Below are 18,261 nucleotides of genomic sequence, written 5' to 3'. Positions count from 1 at the left end.
ACATATCAAATAATTTTTAAATTTTTTAAATTTTCTTATGGATGATCTATATGATATAAATTTTCAATTAAACGATGAATTTTGTAAAATTCGTATTTAATATAATAAAAACGTTAACTTGTGCACCGTGCACCATATGGTGCACTTGTGCATGTTAGAACTTGCCCGATACGAGTACTTTTTTTTTTCCTTCACAATAAACTCACCACATACTTATATTACAATCACGAAAAATCTGATTGCCCTATAATGATCAGAAAATGTAGATAGGAGAGTTATTTTAGGCACCAAATTTTGGCTTACAAAATTATACCGTCTTAATGTCTTACTATTGATAGTTTATAAAAAAATAAATTAATTAAAAGAACCAATTTTAAGAAAAGAGAAAAATACATCTAAAAAAATTGAGACATGAGAATGAGATAGTACAATTTCTTTATTGACCAATAATCTTTCGCGAGTCAAGAGTCTATAGTACTAGTAAATAGTAATAATACTAATATAAATAGAAAAAAGTAATGCTTATGCAAGAAGGAGTTGTCATTGATTGGTGGCAAAAAAGTACGATGGTGATGAATGAGCCCACAAGTTCCTTTATCTTATTGCCATTTTGGAATTTTCCTGGTTACTTTTATCCCTTACTAAAGCATCACGCATGTGAATCAACCAGAGCATTTCTCTATTATAAATTGGATTGGATTGGACATGTCAATTGTAACGCCTTCGCCCCCTCTGATCGGAATTGCAGGGTCAAATCGTGATATTTTTTATTAAGGTTAATGTTAACTACCATTGAACTAACTAATAATTACTGCTCAGAATATATTTGATTTTTAGTATGTTTATATGTTATTTGATTTGTGGGTGTAGGAGTTGCGAGATAATAGGGGAATAACGAGATGAATTTTTAGTTAATTTTAGATTTTTTTTAAAAAAAAGTATGAGATAAAATGACCTTGCGGAGAAAATATGATCATGAAAATACAATATTAGGGATTTTTATGAGAAATAAGATGAGAGTTTTTAGAGAATTAAAGTAGAAACGAATTAAGAATCTTGTTTTTTTTTTTTAAGAAAAAAAACATAACATTCCTCGATAAATAGATCGAAACAACTCAGAATTAGATTAACACAATTTATACAAAAGAAAGTAAGTAGAAACAAATTAAGAATCTTGTTTTTTTTTTAAAAAAAAAAGAAACATAACATTCCTCTATAAATAGATCGAAACAACTCAGAATTGGATTAACACAATTTACACAAAAAAAATATTTTTTACCATCAAAATAGTGAGAATTGAGAGCAACACTAAAATACTCATGACTTTCTCATCCGATGTTCAAATTCGATTGCTGAACTATGGAACAAGGGCACAATATATATCCCATTATAGATAAAAGAACGTTTATGCAAATTCGAGGTAAGAGATGAGTGAGTTCACATGTAAGATTAGTGTTAACCATGAGAGTAATAGAGGAGACCTTGTCCTCCTTCCCATGCCCTTTCCTTTTGATGCGTTTGAATTTATCTATGAATTTCCTTGATGTTTAATTGTTCTTAATTTAAAAAATTCGTGCCCGGAACCATGTGAATTTAATTACATAAATTCTGTAAAGTGTTGAAAAATTATTGTTGTATACTTGTTACTAATTGCCGTTGTTGTTAATTGTCAATGATTGTAGTTGTTCTTAATTATCATTAATTGTTGTTGTTATTGATGACTAATAGCATGGACATTTCCGAAATTTTAGTTTTATCATATTATAATTTTGTCGTTATATGCTATTAACTTGGATGATGTCAGTTGTTTTCACTCAAGAATTGAATTGGAGTTCTATTTTTTTAAAGTGAATAGGTGGAGTGTCCGAAGTTCCAACACCAACTTTTATGTATAATGTAATGTCTCTATCAACTAAGCTAAACTGTGACTAATGTTTTTAAATTTATTTTTTTAAGGTAAAGTTAAAGGAAATAGATTCTTCCAAGTGTGATTTACACCTGAGAGAATAAATTGTAATCTAATACTATCTAAATTCATTTTCTCTAAATTTTTATATGTTTCTCTCTCTTGATCAATGGTAACAAACCACATTTTATTCTCTCAAGTGTAAATTACACTTAAGAGAATTCATTCCCAAAGTTAACAATAAAATAAAAACACATTCCTTTATAATTAAAAAAGTGAACACTTATCTAAAGGAGGCACTTTTAACCCCTTTGGGACAACAATTTGGCCATCAATAACCAATAAATCAAATATTTCATCACATTTAGTTATGTCAAATGAGTATATCTTAGCAACAAATTTATCATTTTTTGGTTCGACATGATTTTTTCCATTCGAAGGTTTTAGCAATTTACAAACATAGGGAGGGCCAGGTTTTAATTCGGCCACATTAATTTCATTATCCTCTATGTCCTCATAATTTACTACATATTCCTCTTCGTCATCTATTGTTTCAACATAATTTACTACAATCACGAAAAATCTGATCGCCATATAATGATCAGAAAATGTAGATAGGAGAGTTATTTTAGGCACCAAATTTTGGCTTACAAAATTATACCGTCTTAATGTCTTTTTTTTTTTTTTTGGTACATTACCGTCTTAATGTCTTACTATTGATAGTTTATAAAAAATAAATTAATTAAAAGAACCAATTTTAAGAAAAGAGAAAAATACATCTAAAAAAAATTGAGACATGAGAATGAGATAGTACAATTTCTTTATTGACCAATAATCTTTTGCGAGTCAAGAGTCTATAGTACTAGTAATAATACTATAATATAAATTGAAAAAAGTAATGCTTATGCATGAAGGAGTTGTCATGGATTGGTGGCAAAAAGGTACGATGATGATGAATGAGCCCACAAGTATCCTTTATCTTATTGCCATTTTGGAATTTTCCTGGTTACTTTTATCCCTTACTAAAGCATCACGCATGTGAATCAACCAGAGCATTTCTCTATTATAAATTGGATTGGACATGTGAATTGTAACGCCTTCGGCCCCTCTGATCGCAATTGCAGGGTCGAATCGTGATGTTTTTTATTAAGGTTAATGTTAACTACCATTGAACCAACTAATAATTACTGCTCAAAATATATTTGATTTTTAGTATGTTTATATGTTATTTGATTTGTGGGTGTAGGAGTTGCGAGATAATAGGGGAATAACGAGATGAATTTTTAGTTAATTTTAGATTTTTTTTTAAAAAAAGTATGAGATAAAATGACCTTGCGGAGAAAATATGATCATGAAAATACAATATTAGGGATTTTTATGAGAAATAAGATGAGAGTTTTTAGGGAATTAAAGTAGAAACGAATTAAGAATCTTGTTTTTTTTTTTAAAAAAAAAAACATAACATTTCTCTATAAATAGATCGAAACAACTCAGAATTAGATTAACACAATTTATACAAAAGAAAGTAAGTAGAAACAAATTAAGAATCTTGCTTTTTTTTTTTTTAATAAAAAAAATAACATTCCTCTATAAATAGATCGAAACAACTCAGAATTAGATTAACACAATTTACCCAAAAACGCTTAGATGAGATGATGCATGTCTCTTATACTTTAACTAAAATCCTTTTTTTCCCTTCTTTCTTGACAACTAAAATTCTAGGTTTAATTGCTGATTTAGGCGTTAAAAATCTTATCGAGAGTTTGTCGTCCATTGGGATCCTATAAGATTTGCGAGATTAATTTATGCAATTATGCATAGAGAATATTGGATTTACTTAAAAAAAAAAAAACTAAACATTTTTTGCCAAATTAAAAATAAACATTTCTTTGTCAAATTAAAAAAATAAACATTTTTCAATACTAACCTCACAATCTGAACTGAAGATAAAAAGGCAAATAAATAAACATAAATAAATATAAAGATTCATTGTATTGGAATTTTGGAACTGATTTCACTGACTTGAAACAGTTGGGCGAAGAAGTGGTAGTGTGACTGTTGACCTCACGACATTCTTCAAACAACATTCTTTCTCTCTTTCCGATTCTCACTCTCAAGGTCAGTCACGATCATCATCGCCGACCATTTTCTCAACATTATTTTCCTTTCTTTCTTTTTATCAAACCTTTTTATGTTATGTTTGTTGTTAATGTTTGATGATTGAACTGTTGTGTTGTATAGAATGAAAAAAAATGCTTTAATGGGGTGTTTACAATTTTGATCATCTATAAAGTTTACATTTTTATGTATTTTCAGTTATAAAGTTTACATTTTTATGTATCACACCTTCATTTTGTGTTTTATGTGTTTGATTGAAGTATATTTCTTCTCTTTTCTTTGTTTCTTGTTTTTGACTTTTCATGATTTTTTTGTTTCTTTTTAATGTTTCTATGGTTGTTCCTAAATTGCTGTTCTTGTGCTTCTTTTACTAAATTTCATCACAAGTTAATTTTGGATAAGGTGTTAAGTTTTTACTCTAGAGGGTCAATTTAGTATGAGGGTAAAAGTGGAAGTGGCAAAAAATTATTGATTCTGTTTTAAATTACAAAATTTAAAATAATAATACTTGGATCTGCTTATTTTAAAAATCTAGATTTTAAATTGCAATTCTTCGTATATTGTGTAGAATCGCGGTCAAATACAACCGCTATAGCACCGACACTTTTGATTGAACGTGTGCCCGTTGTCCGACACGTGTTGGTGTCTGACACGACACCAACACTTATGATAGAAGGCATGTCTGTTGTCCAACACGTGGTGGTCTGATACGACACCGACACATGTGATTACATTCAATTGATTCATTTCTTCAAATTTTTACTGGTGTTGATGTGTTCGTGTCAGTGTTGTGTCCGATGTAAGTGTCTCTGTCGACTGTCAGTGCTTCATAGAATACAACTGATCATGTCAACTAGTTACACATCTTGGGAAATTTGTTTTGCAAGGAATAAGGAATGTTGTATATGTATATTGAAAATCATTTCTCTTGTTGATAGGTGTGAAATACATTTTCTTGAAAGTTTGTTTCTGTTTCGCGCCAGTGCACAAAAACTTTGAATGGCAAACTAATGTTAGATATTATTAGTTTCGTTATGTTGGCGGTGAGGTCACACTGGGATTTTGAACTTCCATATATAGGGTTGAGTTGTGAAGAGTTGATGTTTTATTTATTTCCTTATTCTGGAGCATAATCTTCAAAATTCAGTTAAAAAATGCACTCTAGGTATCTTCTGTAATATGAATGTGGTTGTAATGTTTGACTATGGTTTGATTGTATATACTTCACTACTTGGACCATAGAAAATCATTGATTATGGTTGTAAAATGTATGTCTTTTTAACATTTAATTTACAATTTTGTTATTCTCCTATTCTATTCAGAAAAGTCAAAAGAGTTAGCACTGAGGATGGTTAAAAGTAAAACAATTGAGTTGTATGGATTCCCGTCTTCAGTGAACGTTTCTGATGTAAAGAGATATGTAGAGAAGCTTACTGGTGAAGGAAGTGTGGTTGCTATGAAGATTAGAGTTGGTAAAGGCCGGATTCCAAGAGCATTTGCAATTATTCAATTCACTACTGCAAGACATGCTACATTCATGATTGCCTTACCTATCAGAAGTTCATCAACATTGCGGTATGGGAGCTCCTATTTAAAAGTTCGGGAAATGGAAAGAGATATTGATCCAAATCCAAGGGTATTTCTGGACAGTTTGGATGATGTGAAGCTGTATTTTGGTTGTCAAATATCAAAGGAAAGATTCTCTGTATTATGGAGCAAGGCGGATGTTAGTGTAGATTTTGGGATTGGGATGAAAAAGTGGCGATTCTCTATGCTCCATGACGATAAGAAGTTCAAACTTGAGCTTTCATATGAGAATATTTGGAAGGTTGAGCTGCATCAACCACAGGGTAAAACTGCAAAGTATCTATTGATTCAGGTTGTTAAATTCAACTTTCATAGTTTCATATGATAATTAAACTCCCTGACATAATATGCACTTTGCTTCTCCTTTTTATTTTGAATTTTGTTTTTCATGTAATGTTTGTTTGTTGCGTTTCATGCATGATATATCTTATTTTTGTTTAGAATTCAAGGTAAATTCAGATATTCAATTTGAGAATAAAGTAATTAGAATGTTCAGAAATAGTGGCTCAAATAAAATCCAAGTTTAGTGAACTTGAGAACAACGGTTTATGGTATTCTTGAAATTATGTGTTTGCTACATTGCACAGCTAAATCAGTAGTAAAATATAAAGGAATGTGTTCTAATTCTTTTGTTGCGTTTCATTTCACGTTGATTAAGTTTTATGCAATTTATTGTTAACTGAATTATGTATTACTTAAACCAATTTTAGTCTCTTTAATCTTTGGAGTCTATCAATACTTATAAAATCATCACATTTGATGAATCTTATTTGTTTTTCTTCTGTATGTAGTTACTAGGTGCTCCTCGGGTTTATGAGCTTAATATTCCTAATTCAGATGTTGATGTATATAACATATACAATGATCCTTTGAAGAACTATAATAAGGATTCCCCTGATGACCAATGGATTCGTGCAATAGATTTCACTCCTTGCAGTTGTATTGGGCAGTCTTCTTCTATATGTGTAGAGCTTCCTAGTAACAGAGATTTTCCAAATTTTCGGGAAAACTGTGCTCATTATGAGGAAAGTGAGGGTCAATACACATTGCAGATCGGATCACCTTTTTCTTCCAATCCGGATGTTGTCCCTATGGTTGCTCCTCCTCAAGGAATTCGAATTCCATTTGACATCCTGTTTAAGGTCAATTCATTGGTTCAGCACGGGTGTGTTTCAGGTTCTGAACTCGATAATCATTTCTATCGTCTAGTGGATCCACTTAGAATAAACGTCGATTTTATCGAGCATGCCTTAGAGAAGATGTACTATGCAAAGGATTTCTGTTATGAACCAGTAAAATGGCTGAAAGATCAATACAGAATGTACCTTGGTGCAAAAGCTCCACCCCGCTCACCTACTATATCTTTGGATAATGGGTTGGTATACATTCGCAGGGCTCAGATAACACCATGCAAAGTATACTTTTGTGGTCCAGAGATTAATGTCTCGAATCGTGTTCTCCGTAATTTCCATGAACATATCGATAACTTTCTGCGTGTTTCATTTGTTGACGAGGAGTTGGATAATCTGTATTCAGCAGATTTATCTACACGTAATTCTGAGCGTGGGAGAACTGGGATATACTATAGAATTCTTTCCATCCTTATGAATGGCTTAGATATTGGTGGTAAGAAGTTCGAATTTCTAGCTTTCTCATCAAGTCAGTTGCGTGAAAATTCCCTATGGATGTTTGCTCGTACAACAACTGGAGTTACTGCAGATTTCATAAGGGCATGGATGGGAGATTTTAGCCGGATACGAAATGTGGCTAAATATGCTGCTAGACTCGGACAATCTTTTGGTTCGTCTACCGAAACTCTAAGTGTCAGCAGGGACGAAATTGAAATTATTCCTGACGCGAAGGTTAAACACGGTGCAACCGAATATGTCTTCTCTGATGGAATTGGGAAAATATCTCTTGAACTTGCACGGAAGGTGGCTAAAAAATGTGGGTATGATTCAATTCCATCCGCGTTTCAGATTCGATATGGCGGGTACAAAGGAGTTGTGGCTGTTGATCCAACCTCGTCTGTGAAGCTGTCACTGAGGAAGAGTATGCACAAGTATGAATCAGATAACATAAAATTGGATGTTTTGGCATGTAGTAAGGTTCAACCTTGTTATCTGAATCGGCAGTTGATCACTCTCTTATCCACTCTCGGTGTCAAGGACGGTGTTTTCGAGAAAAAACAGAAAGAAGCTGTTGATCAACTGAACACAATACTAACAGATTCGACGAAGGCACAGGAGGTTTTGGACTTGATGTCTTCCGGAGAGGTCACTAATATTCTGAAGGAGATGCTTATTTGTGGTTACAAGCCTAATGTTGAACCATTTCTTTCGATGATGCTGCAGACATTTAGGGCATCAAAACTTTTGGAATTGCGACAAAAAACTAGGATATTTATTCCAAGAGGAAGAGCTATGATGGGAGTTCTAGATGAAACAAGAACCCTAGAATATGGTGAAGTATTTGTTAAATATTCTAACAATAGGTTCGGCAATCGTTCTCATGTAGTTATTGGTAAGGTAGTCGTAGCAAAAAACCCCTGCTTGTACCCAGGCGATGTGCGTGTTTTAAACGCTGTGGATGTGCCAGCTTTGCGTCACATGGTGGATTGTGTTGTTTTTCCTCAAAAAGGTCGCAGGTAGACATATTTTTAAATATCTCATCCATTATGCATGCATGATCAACATAACACTATTTTTATAGGATCTTATGTGATCTAACATTTCTAATATTATGTCCAATAAAAAATCAATCTCTAATACATAAGCAGTTATGAGTTTCAAGTCACATTTGGAAATTTACATCCTTAATTATACTATTTTTTTTTCTTTCCATTTTTTCCTGTGCATTAAAATGTTGCTTCACAATAACTGATTTCTAATATTAGGCCCCATCCAAATGAATGTTCTGGAAGCGATCTAGACGGGGACATCTACTTTGTTTGTTGGGATTCTGAATTGGTTCCACCTAGAACAATTGATCCAATGGAGTATGATACTGCACAACCTATTGTATTGGATCATGATGTGGAGATTGAGGTATTGTACTTTGGGCTTTTCATCTACATGCAATTACTCTTGAACTATTTTATGGTTATAGCAACTTGTGTATGTGATCTTATAAAAACAGCTTATATGAAAATTGTTTTTCTTTATTTTCTTTTGTGATACAAGTAGTTTATACGTGACCACTTACATGATAAGTGTTTATGCTATAAGTGCATAATTAAGTTGTTTATTCTAATAGCGATAAGTTCATAACATGGTGTCATGGTGCAGGAGGTGGAGGAGTATTTTACCAATTACATACTCAATGACAGTCTTGGAATAATTGCCAATGCACACACTGTCCATGCAGATAAAGAACCTCTTAAAGCAATGGCTGAGCCATGTATTAAGCTTGCGAAGCTATTCTCAACAGCAGTCGACTTTCCAAAAACTGGTATCCCAGCTGTTATACCTCGTGAACTTTTCGCCAAAGAATATCCTGATTTCATGGAGAAGTCTGACAAAACAACATACAAGTCGAATAATGTAATAGGAACACTTTTTAGGGAAATTCAAGAGATTTCGACAAGGGACGGCTCCATTACATCCTTCACACGCGAAGTGGCTAAAAATTCGTATGATCTTGACATGGAAATGGATGGCTTTATGGATTATGTCGACGATGCCTTTTATCACAAAAGCAATTATGACTACAAGTTGGGAAATCTGATGGACTACTATGGTATCAAAACCGAATCAGAAATCCTTAGTGGCAATATTATGAAAATGTCAAAATCTTTCACCAAAAGAAGGGATGCGGATGCGATTACTATGGCTGTAAGGTCCTTAAGGAAAGAGGCGAGGAGTTGGTTCAATGAAGGCGGCACCAGTGTAGATTCTGGAAGTGATGATGCATATGCAAAAGCTTCTGCTTGGTACTATGTTACTTACCATCACAGTTTCTATGGTTTGTACAATGAAGGTATGAATAGGGACCATTTTCTAAGCTTTCCATGGTGTGTTTACCATTTGCTTGTGCAAATCAAGAAGGAAAAAGTAAGGATGAGGATGCATGCTAGCATGGAACAAAGTTTCAGTCGTCGGTTGCGTCTTGATTGACGCCTCTGCTCATAGTTGTTGTTGAACTTTGCATGTACATGTTTATGGTAATGCTATGATATAGAATGTTTATCAACAATTTCTTATCGTTTGCAAGTATGATGCAAACTTATATTAGTGGTATTATTAATGGCTTTTTCTCTATGTTTCTTGTTTTGATTGTAAATATGATGAAGACTCATTAGTTGTATTTTTCATGGGTTTTCTCTATCTGCTTCTTCTCTTATGTGAGAAATTTATTGATATTGAGTGAATGCATTTGTCATTTCCTTTGTTAGCTATTACGGATTTATACTTTTTGTTCGTCCCTTCTTCATGTAGATGGAAATAGAAGAAGGTAGGTGAGAATTATATTTCAATATTTTAGGGTTTTAGATCTAATATGGTATGTCATTTAGGGGGTGTTTGTTTCATGGTTGAAATATTTTTTTTTCAGGAATGTAGAAGTTACAAATATAAATTACTACTTTTGTTGCAAAGTTAGAAAATTACTCTCTCCGTACCAAAATATATGTCGTTTTGATATTTTTACATATATTAAAAAAGGTAATTAATATTGTATGGAAAAGAGAGATTATTAATTGATTTTCAAAATTGTCCTTCAATTATGATATGTAAAAAATAAATTGAAGAATTGAAAGAAGAGAGTAATAAATAGTTAAGGGTATAATAAGAAAAATAGGATTAAATGCTTTATTGGTAATATAACGCGACATATATTGTGATACAAATTTTTTCTTCAAAGTAACATATATTGCGGTACGAAGGGAGTAACTCCAAGGAATAAAACATTCCGGAAAAAGTAACTTCCATTTTTCCCATGATTTTAATCCCAAGAAAATAGGCGGGAATAAAATGTTCCCAAGAAAATGGGAATAAAATTAAAATAACTACCCACATACACACTTACTGTCTTACAAACAAATAACTCCAAAGAATATGGGTGTGTTTGTTTCAAGGTTTGTAATGTTATTCCTGGGAATGTGAGATCTGGAATGTAACATTGCTATGTTTGTTTCAAGTTTTGAAAATTTGTTCCCAGAATTTTTTTAATCTCAGGAATGTTAATTACACATAACTTCTACACTTGTTATTCCCATGCTAATAGGGTGGGAATATAACATTCCCATGGGAATAAAACTCAACTTCCTATAACTTCTCATAACTTCCCACTACCACTCACATTTATTTGCATTTTTATTTTTTCAATTTTTTATTTTATATAAATTTTAAAAACATTCCCAGGAAATCTAAATTTTAACCAAACATATGAGTAGGAATGTTATTCCTGGAAATAATATTCCTAGGAATATCATTCCTGCAATTTCATACCTTGAAACAAACACACCCTATGATTTTTATTAACCAAACAAATTTTCTTTAAAATACCTGAGAATAAAATGATCATTATTATGTTCACAAATCCTAACTTAACGGGCAGAAATATTAAAATTATTATTGTCGGACGTCAGGACCAAGTTCGAACCCCGATCACTTCACTTTATGTGTGTGATTTATCAATTACTTTGTTATTGCGTCTATCAACTCAAAAAATGGCCATTATTATTTCCTGAAAAAGTTGTTTCTGGTAGTGAATTTCTCAACCGCAAAACAAAACACTCCTAGATAATTTACTTAAAACAAAAATTATTTTTAATATAATTTATTTTCTTAACTAGTGCAGCAGTAAAAAGAGGAAATCAATAATACTATTGGTAATTGAGTTACATTAATGACAAACAGTATGGACTCAAAGGAAGAGTGAACGGGAGAGCACTCAATAGTCAGCACAGCAGTGAGCACTAAACAAAGACGTGTCACTGTCATCAATCTCACTCTCTTCCTCTTCTTTTCACTTTCTCATTTCTCAAGGTGAGGTCACTGGTGAGTTGTGATCACTTTCAACTGCTTCTTTCTCAATAGTACTATTTTCTTTCATTATCTCTTCAAGCTTTTCATGTTCTGTTCCTTCTTAGTTTTCAAGTGGAGTTTAGTATGTACTATATTAGAACAATTATGTTTCTTTCATCTATCAACTTTACATTTTTATCACACCTTATTTTTTGTTTTTTAATATTTGTTTGAATGAATTGTCTTTAGTCCTGTTGTTACAACCTACTAGTGGTTTGACGTGGATTTAGATTCTCTCCTGCCTTTTGGTTCAACCCTCTCTCATTTTTCTAATCCAAATGTGAATAGTTAGTTCATAAAGAACAAAAAAAATTAGTCTAGAAGAGAGAATAAAAGATGAATGGTTGAGATTAGTGCTGAATGAACAACATGAGAGAAGATGCATCAGAGGATTGAAATCCATCCGACATCTTACTCTACCCTAGTTTGATTCTCGGACTCCACACTTCCAAACATACGGGAGGGGGGAGTGTGGAGTCCCAGAATCGAACTAGGGTACATGCATAAAATATCTTATGTAGTGTTTATTTGAATTTCATCGTTTTTAGATAAGGTTTTAGTTTTTTACTTTGAAGGGTCAGTTTGATATGAGGCTAAAAATGGGAGTGAAAAATTCATGAATTAGTTCTAAATTACAAAATTTAAAATAATAATATTTGGATCAGAATCAGTTTATTACCAAAATGAAGGTTTCAAATTTGGGTTGGGTTGTGGTGCTCAATGGCGACGAATTACTAGAATTCATGATCTTGCTTAAGTATTTTAGGCAATCCAGTCTAAAGATTGAACTTACATCTCTTAAGAAATTTGGTTTTACATTGAAATGTCATTTCTCTTGATTATGATTGTAAATTGAAAATTTAGATTGACATCTTTAACTTGATGCAGTAGTATAGCATTACCGTCTTTTTAACATGTTTTTTAATTTTTTTCATTTCTTATCCTATTTAGGAAATTCAAAAGCGTTGACATTGAGGATGGGTAAAAGTAAAACAATTCAGTTGAGAGGATTCCCTAATGATGTTACCGCGCTTGATGTAAAGAGACTTGTGGAGAAGTATACCGGTGAAGGAAGTGTATTTGCTACGATAATAAGAGAATGCAAAGGCCGTGATAAAAAATCATTTGCAAATATTCAATTCACTACTGCAGAGCATGCTACAGATATGATGGCGTTACCCTCACCTGTCAGACATTTGTTAGCATTGCGGTACGGGAGCTACGATTTCAAAGTTCTGGAAATGGAAAGAGATATCGTTCCAAAGCCAAGGGAGGTTTTGGCCTGTTTGGATGATGTGAAACTGTATTTTGGCTGTCAGATCTCAAAGGAAAGATTTTCTGTTTTATGGAATGAGTCGGATGTTAGAGTAGAATTTGGGATTGGAATGAGAAAGTGGCGATTCTCTATGCGCCATAACGATAGGAAGTTCAAACTTGAGCTTTCGTATGAGAATATTTGGAAGATTGAGCTGCATCAACCACAGGGTAAAACTGCAAAGTATCTATTGATTCAGGTTGTTAAATTCAACTTTCATAGTTTCATATGATAATTAAACTCCCTGACATAATATGCACTTTGCTTCTCCTTTTTATTTTGAAATTTGTTTTTCATGTAATGTTTGTTTGTTGCGTTTCATGCATGATATATCTTATTTTTGTTTAGAATTCAAGGTAAATTCAGATATTCAATTTGAGAATAAAGTAATTAGAATGTTCAGAAATAGTGGCTCAAATAAAATCCAAGTTTAGTGAACTTGAGAACAACGGTTTATGGTATTCTTGAAATTATGTGTTTGCTACATTGCACAGCTAAATCAGTAGTAAAATATAAAGGAATGTGTTCTAATTCTTTTGTTGCGTTTCATTTCACGTTGATTAAGTTTTATGCAATTTATTGTTAACTGAATTATGTATTACTTAAACCAATTTTAGTCTCTTTAATCTTTGGAGTCTATCAATACTTATAAAATCATCATATTTGATGAATCTTATTTGTTTTTCTTCTGTATGTAGTTACTAGGTGCTCCTCGGGTTTATGAGCTTAATATTCCTAATTCAGATGTTGATGTATATAACATATACAATGATCCTTTGAAGAACTATAATAAGGATTCCCCTGATGACCAATGGATTCGTGCAATAGATTTCACTCCTTGCAGTTGTATTGGGCAGTCTTCTTCTATATGTGTAGAGCTTCCTAGTAACAGAGATTTTCCAAATTTTCGGGAAAACTGTGCTCATTATGAGGAAAGTGAGGGTCAATACACATTGCAGATCGGATCACCTTTTTCTTCCAATCCGGATGTTGTCCCTATGGTTGCTCCTCCTCAAGGAATTCGAATTCCATTTGACATCCTGTTTAAGGTCAATTCATTGGTTCAGCACGGGTGTGTTTCAGGTTCTGAACTCGATAATCATTTCTATCGTCTAGTGGATCCACTTAGAATAAACGTCGATTTTATCGAGCATGCCTTAGAGAAGATGTACTATGCAAAGGATTTCTGTTATGAACCAGTAAAATGGCTGAAAGATCAATACAGAATGTACCTTGGTGCAAAAGTCCCACCCCGCTCACCTACTATATCTTTGGATAATGGGTTGGTATACATTCGCAGGGCTCAGATAACACCATGCAAAGTATACTTTTGTGGTCCAGAGATTAATGTCTCGAATCGTGTTCTCCGTAATTTCCATGAACATATCGATAACTTTCTGCGTGTTTCATTTGTTGACGAGGAGTTGGATAATCTGTATTCAGCAGATTTATCTACACGTAATTCTGAGCGTGGGAGAACTGGGATATACTATAGAATTCTTTCCATCCTTATGAATGGCTTAGATATTGGTGGTAAGAAGTTCGAATTTCTAGCTTTCTCATCAAGTCAGTTGCGTGAAAATTCCCTATGGATGTTTGCTCGTACAACAACTGGAGTTACTGCAGATTTCATAAGGGCATGGATGGGAGATTTTAGCCGGATACGAAATGTGGCTAAATATGCTGCTAGACTCGGACAATCTTTTGGTTCGTCTACCGAAACTCTAAGTGTCAGCAGGGACGAAATTGAAATTATTCCTGACGCGAAGGTTAAACACGGTGCAACCGAATATGTCTTCTCTGATGGAATTGGGAAAATATCTCTTGAACTTGCACGGAAGGTGGCTAAAAAATGTGGGTATGATTCAATTCCATCCGCGTTTCAGATTCGATATGGCGGGTACAAAGGAGTTGTGGCTGTTGATCCAACCTCGTCTGTGAAGCTGTCACTGAGGAAGAGTATGCACAAGTATGAATCAGATAACATAAAATTGGATGTTTTGGCATGTAGTAAGGTTCAACCTTGTTATCTGAATCGGCAGTTGATCACTCTCTTATCCACTCTCGATGTCAAGGACGGTGTTTTCGAGAAAAAACAGAAAGAAGCTGTTGATCAACTGAACACAATACTAACAGATTCAACAAAGGCACAGGAGATTTTGGACTTGATGTCTTCCGGAGAGGTCACTAATATTCTGAAGGAGATGCTTATTTGTGGCTACAAGCCTAATGTTGAACCATTTCTTTCGATGATGCTGCAGACATTTAGGGCATCGAAACTGTTGGAATTGCGACAAAAAACTAGGATATTTATTCCAAAAGGAAGAGCAATGATGGGAGTTCTAGATGAAACAAGAACCCTAGAATATGGTGAAGTTTTTGTTCAATATTCTAACAATAAGCTCAGCAATATTTCTCATGTAGTTAAAGGTAAGGTAGTAGTAGCGAAAAACCCCTGCTTGCACCCGGGCGATGTGCGTGTTTTGACGGCTGTGGATGTGCCAGATCTGCGGCACATGGTGGATTGCGTTGTTTTCCCTCAAAAAGGTCGCAGGTAGATATATTCTTAAATATCTCATCCATTATGCATTCTTAAATATATCAATAGAAGTATAGAACACTATTTTTATAAGATCATATGTGCAAACTCATCCAGAAAAGTATATTTTGAATATTTGGTAGTTATAGGCGTATCATCTGGTCGAGTGGAAGTCCAAGTGTTGCTTGCTTCCCTCTATTGTAAATTTTTTTCTTTCAAAACCATCTGTTGACATCAATAATTGTTGTTAATACCAGGCCACATCCAAATGAATGTTCCGGAAGCGATCTAGACGGGGACATCTACTTTGTTTGTTGGGATTCTGAATTAATTCCACCTAGAACAAATGAACCAATGGAGTATGATTCTGCACAACCTAATGTATTGGGTCGTGATGTGGAGATCGAGGTATTGTCCTATGAATTATTTTAAGGTTACAGTAACTTGCGTTATGTTATGATTTAGTTTTTTTTTGACATTCTTTGTTGTTTTTATTAAAGCATTCACAATTTTATCCAAAATTTCCCATTTTCAACTTATTAAAAGAAGACTCTTACAAGCACGTTTGGTTGATTATTTTTGGAGCTAATCTACGGATATTCATAAGCTCTCTAGGATAGCCTATAAAAAGCAGCTTTTATGTAAACTGGTTGACTTTATTTTATCATCTGATAAAACTATCTTTTACTTAAGCATTTACGTAATAAGTGTTTATGCTATAAATGCATAATTAAGTTTTTTTGACAAATAAATGCATAATTAAGTTGTTTATTCAAATAGTGATAACTTCATAACATGGTTTCATGGTGCAGGATGTGCAGCAGTACTTTGTCAATTACATACTCAATGACAGTCTTGGAATAATTGCCAATGCACACACTGTTCATGCAGATAGAGAGCCTCTTAAAGCAATGGCTGATCCGTGTATTAAACTTGCAAAGCTATTCTCAACAGCAGTCGACTTTCCAAAAACCGGTACCCCAGCAGAAATACCTTCTCATCTTTTCGCCAGAGAATATCCAGACTTCATGGAAAAGCTTGACAAACCCACCTACAAATCAAAGAATGTTATAGGAAAACTCTTTAGGGAAATTCAAGGGATTTCGACAAAGGACGGCTCCATTACATCCTTCACACTTGAAGTGGCTAAGAATTCGTATGATCCTGACATGAAATTTGAAGGCTTTATGGATTATGTCGATGATGCATTCTATTACAAAAGCAATTATGACTACAAGTTGGGAAATCTGATGGACTACTATGGTATCAAAACCGAATCAGAAATCCTTAGTGGCAATATTATGAAAATGTCAAAATCTTTCACCAAAAGAAGGGATGCGGATGCGGATGCGATTACTATGGCTGTAAATTCCTTAAGGAAAGAGGCGCGGAGTTGGTTCAATGAAGGCGGCACTGGTGTAGATTCTGGAAGTGATGATGCATATGCAAAAGCTTCTGCTTGGTACCATGTTACTTACCATCATCATTACTATGGTCTGTACAATGAAGGTATGAATAGGGACCATTTTCTAAGCTTTCCATGGTGTGTTTACAATTTGCTTGTGCAAATCAAGAAGGAGAAAGTAAGGTTGAGGATGCATGCTAGCATGGAACGAAGTTTCAGTCATCGCCTGCGCCTTGATTGACGACTCTGCTCATGGTTGTTGAACTTTGCATGTACATATTTATGGTATTGCCATGATATATAATTTTTATCAACATTTTCTTCTTATCATTTGTGAGTATGATGCAAACTCAGTGGTATTATTAATGGATCTTTCTCTGTTTCTTCTTGTTTTGATTGAAAGTATGAACTTATCTTTATCAGTGGTATTTTTCTATCTATTTATTTTCTTGTCAGAGAAATATAATTACTCTACATACCCGTTTGATGCACAAGATATAATATAAGTTAGGAAAACGATAAGATATAAGTAGGATAGTAATTATCCTATCACGTGTTTGATTAATATAGGATAACAAACATGATAACATTATTTTATGAGTTTAATGGACATGCACCGACGGTGTAAAATATTTTTACACGAGTCATGTCATATCAAAAAAGTGGGGTGATATGGCGGAAAACATGGTTGGTTTGAGTTGATAGTGTAAAATTATTTTACACTGTCGGGGCATATTCCTTTTTCTCTTATTTTATTGATTCATATTTTTTGTACACACTATAATAACGGAAGTAATCTTTAGGCACAAAAATGCCGCGGATTCTAGAGGGTCTCTCACCAATGCACCACATGTTTTGTGGACCGGATTGAATGTGTACATGATATTATGGTGTACTGTCAGTATTATATTATTTTTTATTTTTGAAAAAATGTTCCCGATTTTTTCGGAAAAAAGTTTTCGATTTTTTTTCGGAAAAAAAAGTTCCCGATTTTAGATAAAAACAATTCCGGAGATTTTGTCTGAACAAAAAAGTTTTCGTTCTTTTTTCGGGAAAAAAGTTTCGATATTTTATTCGGAAAAAAGTTTCGGATATTTTCCAGAAAAAAAAAAATTTCCGATATTTTTCTGGAAAAGTTCAAATATTTTATTCAGAAAAAAGTTTCAAATATTTTCCGTTTTTTCACTCTTTTTTGTATAGCAATATTTTTTCAGGTGAACATTTCGAAACTATTTTTCCCGAAAAACCAGGGACTTTTTTCCGGAAAACATCAGAACATTTTCTAGAAAAAATCGAAATCTTTTTTTTTTCCGGAAATTATCCGAAACTTTTTTACCGAAAAAAGAACGGAAACTTTTTTTTTTC

The 18,261-nt window shown here is 33.4% G+C and overlaps 2 protein-coding genes across 8 annotated transcripts; both read left to right on the top strand.

Annotated features, from left to right (window-relative positions):
- Positions 1-3,409: 3,409 nt before the first annotated feature.
- Positions 3,410-9,980, top strand: LOC123910824 (RNA-dependent RNA polymerase 1-like). 2 transcript variants are annotated; one of them, XM_045962091.1, is made up of 5 exons: positions 3,410-4,024; positions 5,347-5,903; positions 6,403-8,258; positions 8,508-8,658; positions 8,899-9,980. In XM_045962091.1, the coding sequence occupies exons 2-5, from the start codon at positions 5,373-5,375 to the stop codon at positions 9,724-9,726; spliced, it is 3,366 nt and encodes a 1,121-aa protein (XP_045818047.1). In that variant the 5' UTR covers positions 3,410-4,024; positions 5,347-5,372; the 3' UTR covers positions 9,727-9,980. The 2 variants fall into 2 exon arrangements, with proteins under 2 accessions (XP_045818047.1, XP_045818055.1); XM_045962099.1 differs by having other exon boundaries at positions 3,864-4,024; positions 4,593-5,903.
- A 1,436-nt stretch (positions 9,981-11,416) lies between these two features.
- LOC123910784 (RNA-dependent RNA polymerase 1-like) lies at positions 11,417-17,315 on the top strand. 6 transcript variants are annotated; one of them, XM_045962012.1, is made up of 5 exons: positions 11,417-11,598; positions 12,589-13,151; positions 13,651-15,506; positions 15,749-15,899; positions 16,304-17,315. In XM_045962012.1, exons 2-5 carry the CDS (start codon positions 12,615-12,617, stop codon positions 17,135-17,137), a joined length of 3,378 nt encoding a protein of 1,125 aa, XP_045817968.1. In that variant the 5' UTR covers positions 11,417-11,598; positions 12,589-12,614; the 3' UTR covers positions 17,138-17,315. The 6 variants fall into 6 exon arrangements, with proteins under 6 accessions (XP_045817968.1, XP_045817995.1, XP_045817986.1 ...); XM_045962039.1 differs by having other exon boundaries at positions 11,439-11,603; XM_045962030.1 differs by having other exon boundaries at positions 11,439-11,610.
- The last annotated feature ends 946 nt before the right edge of the window (positions 17,316-18,261 follow it).

The sequence above is a fragment of the Trifolium pratense genome, linkage group LG1 (assembly GCF_020283565.1).
Source record: "Trifolium pratense cultivar HEN17-A07 linkage group LG1, ARS_RC_1.1, whole genome shotgun sequence".
NCBI classification, from domain to species: domain Eukaryota; kingdom Viridiplantae; phylum Streptophyta; class Magnoliopsida; order Fabales; family Fabaceae; genus Trifolium; species Trifolium pratense.
Note: the sequence above shows the minus strand (reverse complement) of the source record. Positions and strands in the feature narration are given on the sequence as shown.

What these genes read in the sequence shown, in the direction of transcription:
- LOC123910824 (XM_045962091.1), top strand. Translation starts at nt 5,373, where the DNA reads ATGGTTAAAAGTAAAACAATTGAGTTGTATGGATTCCCGTCTTCAGTG. An exon ending in TTTCCTCAAAAAGGTCGCAG is followed by an intron (nt 8,259 to 8,507) that starts GTAGACATATTT and finishes TTCTAATATTAG; the next exon opens with GCCCCATCCAAATGAATGTT. An exon ending in ATCATGATGTGGAGATTGAG is followed by an intron (nt 8,659 to 8,898) that starts GTATTGTACTTT and finishes GTCATGGTGCAG; the next exon opens with GAGGTGGAGGAGTATTTTAC.
- LOC123910784 (XM_045962012.1), top strand. Translation starts at nt 12,615, where the DNA reads ATGGGTAAAAGTAAAACAATTCAGTTGAGAGGATTCCCTAATGATGTT. An exon ending in TTCCCTCAAAAAGGTCGCAG is followed by an intron (nt 15,507 to 15,748) that starts GTAGATATATTC and finishes TGTTAATACCAG; the next exon opens with GCCACATCCAAATGAATGTT. An exon ending in GTCGTGATGTGGAGATCGAG is followed by an intron (nt 15,900 to 16,303) that starts GTATTGTCCTAT and finishes TTCATGGTGCAG; the next exon opens with GATGTGCAGCAGTACTTTGT.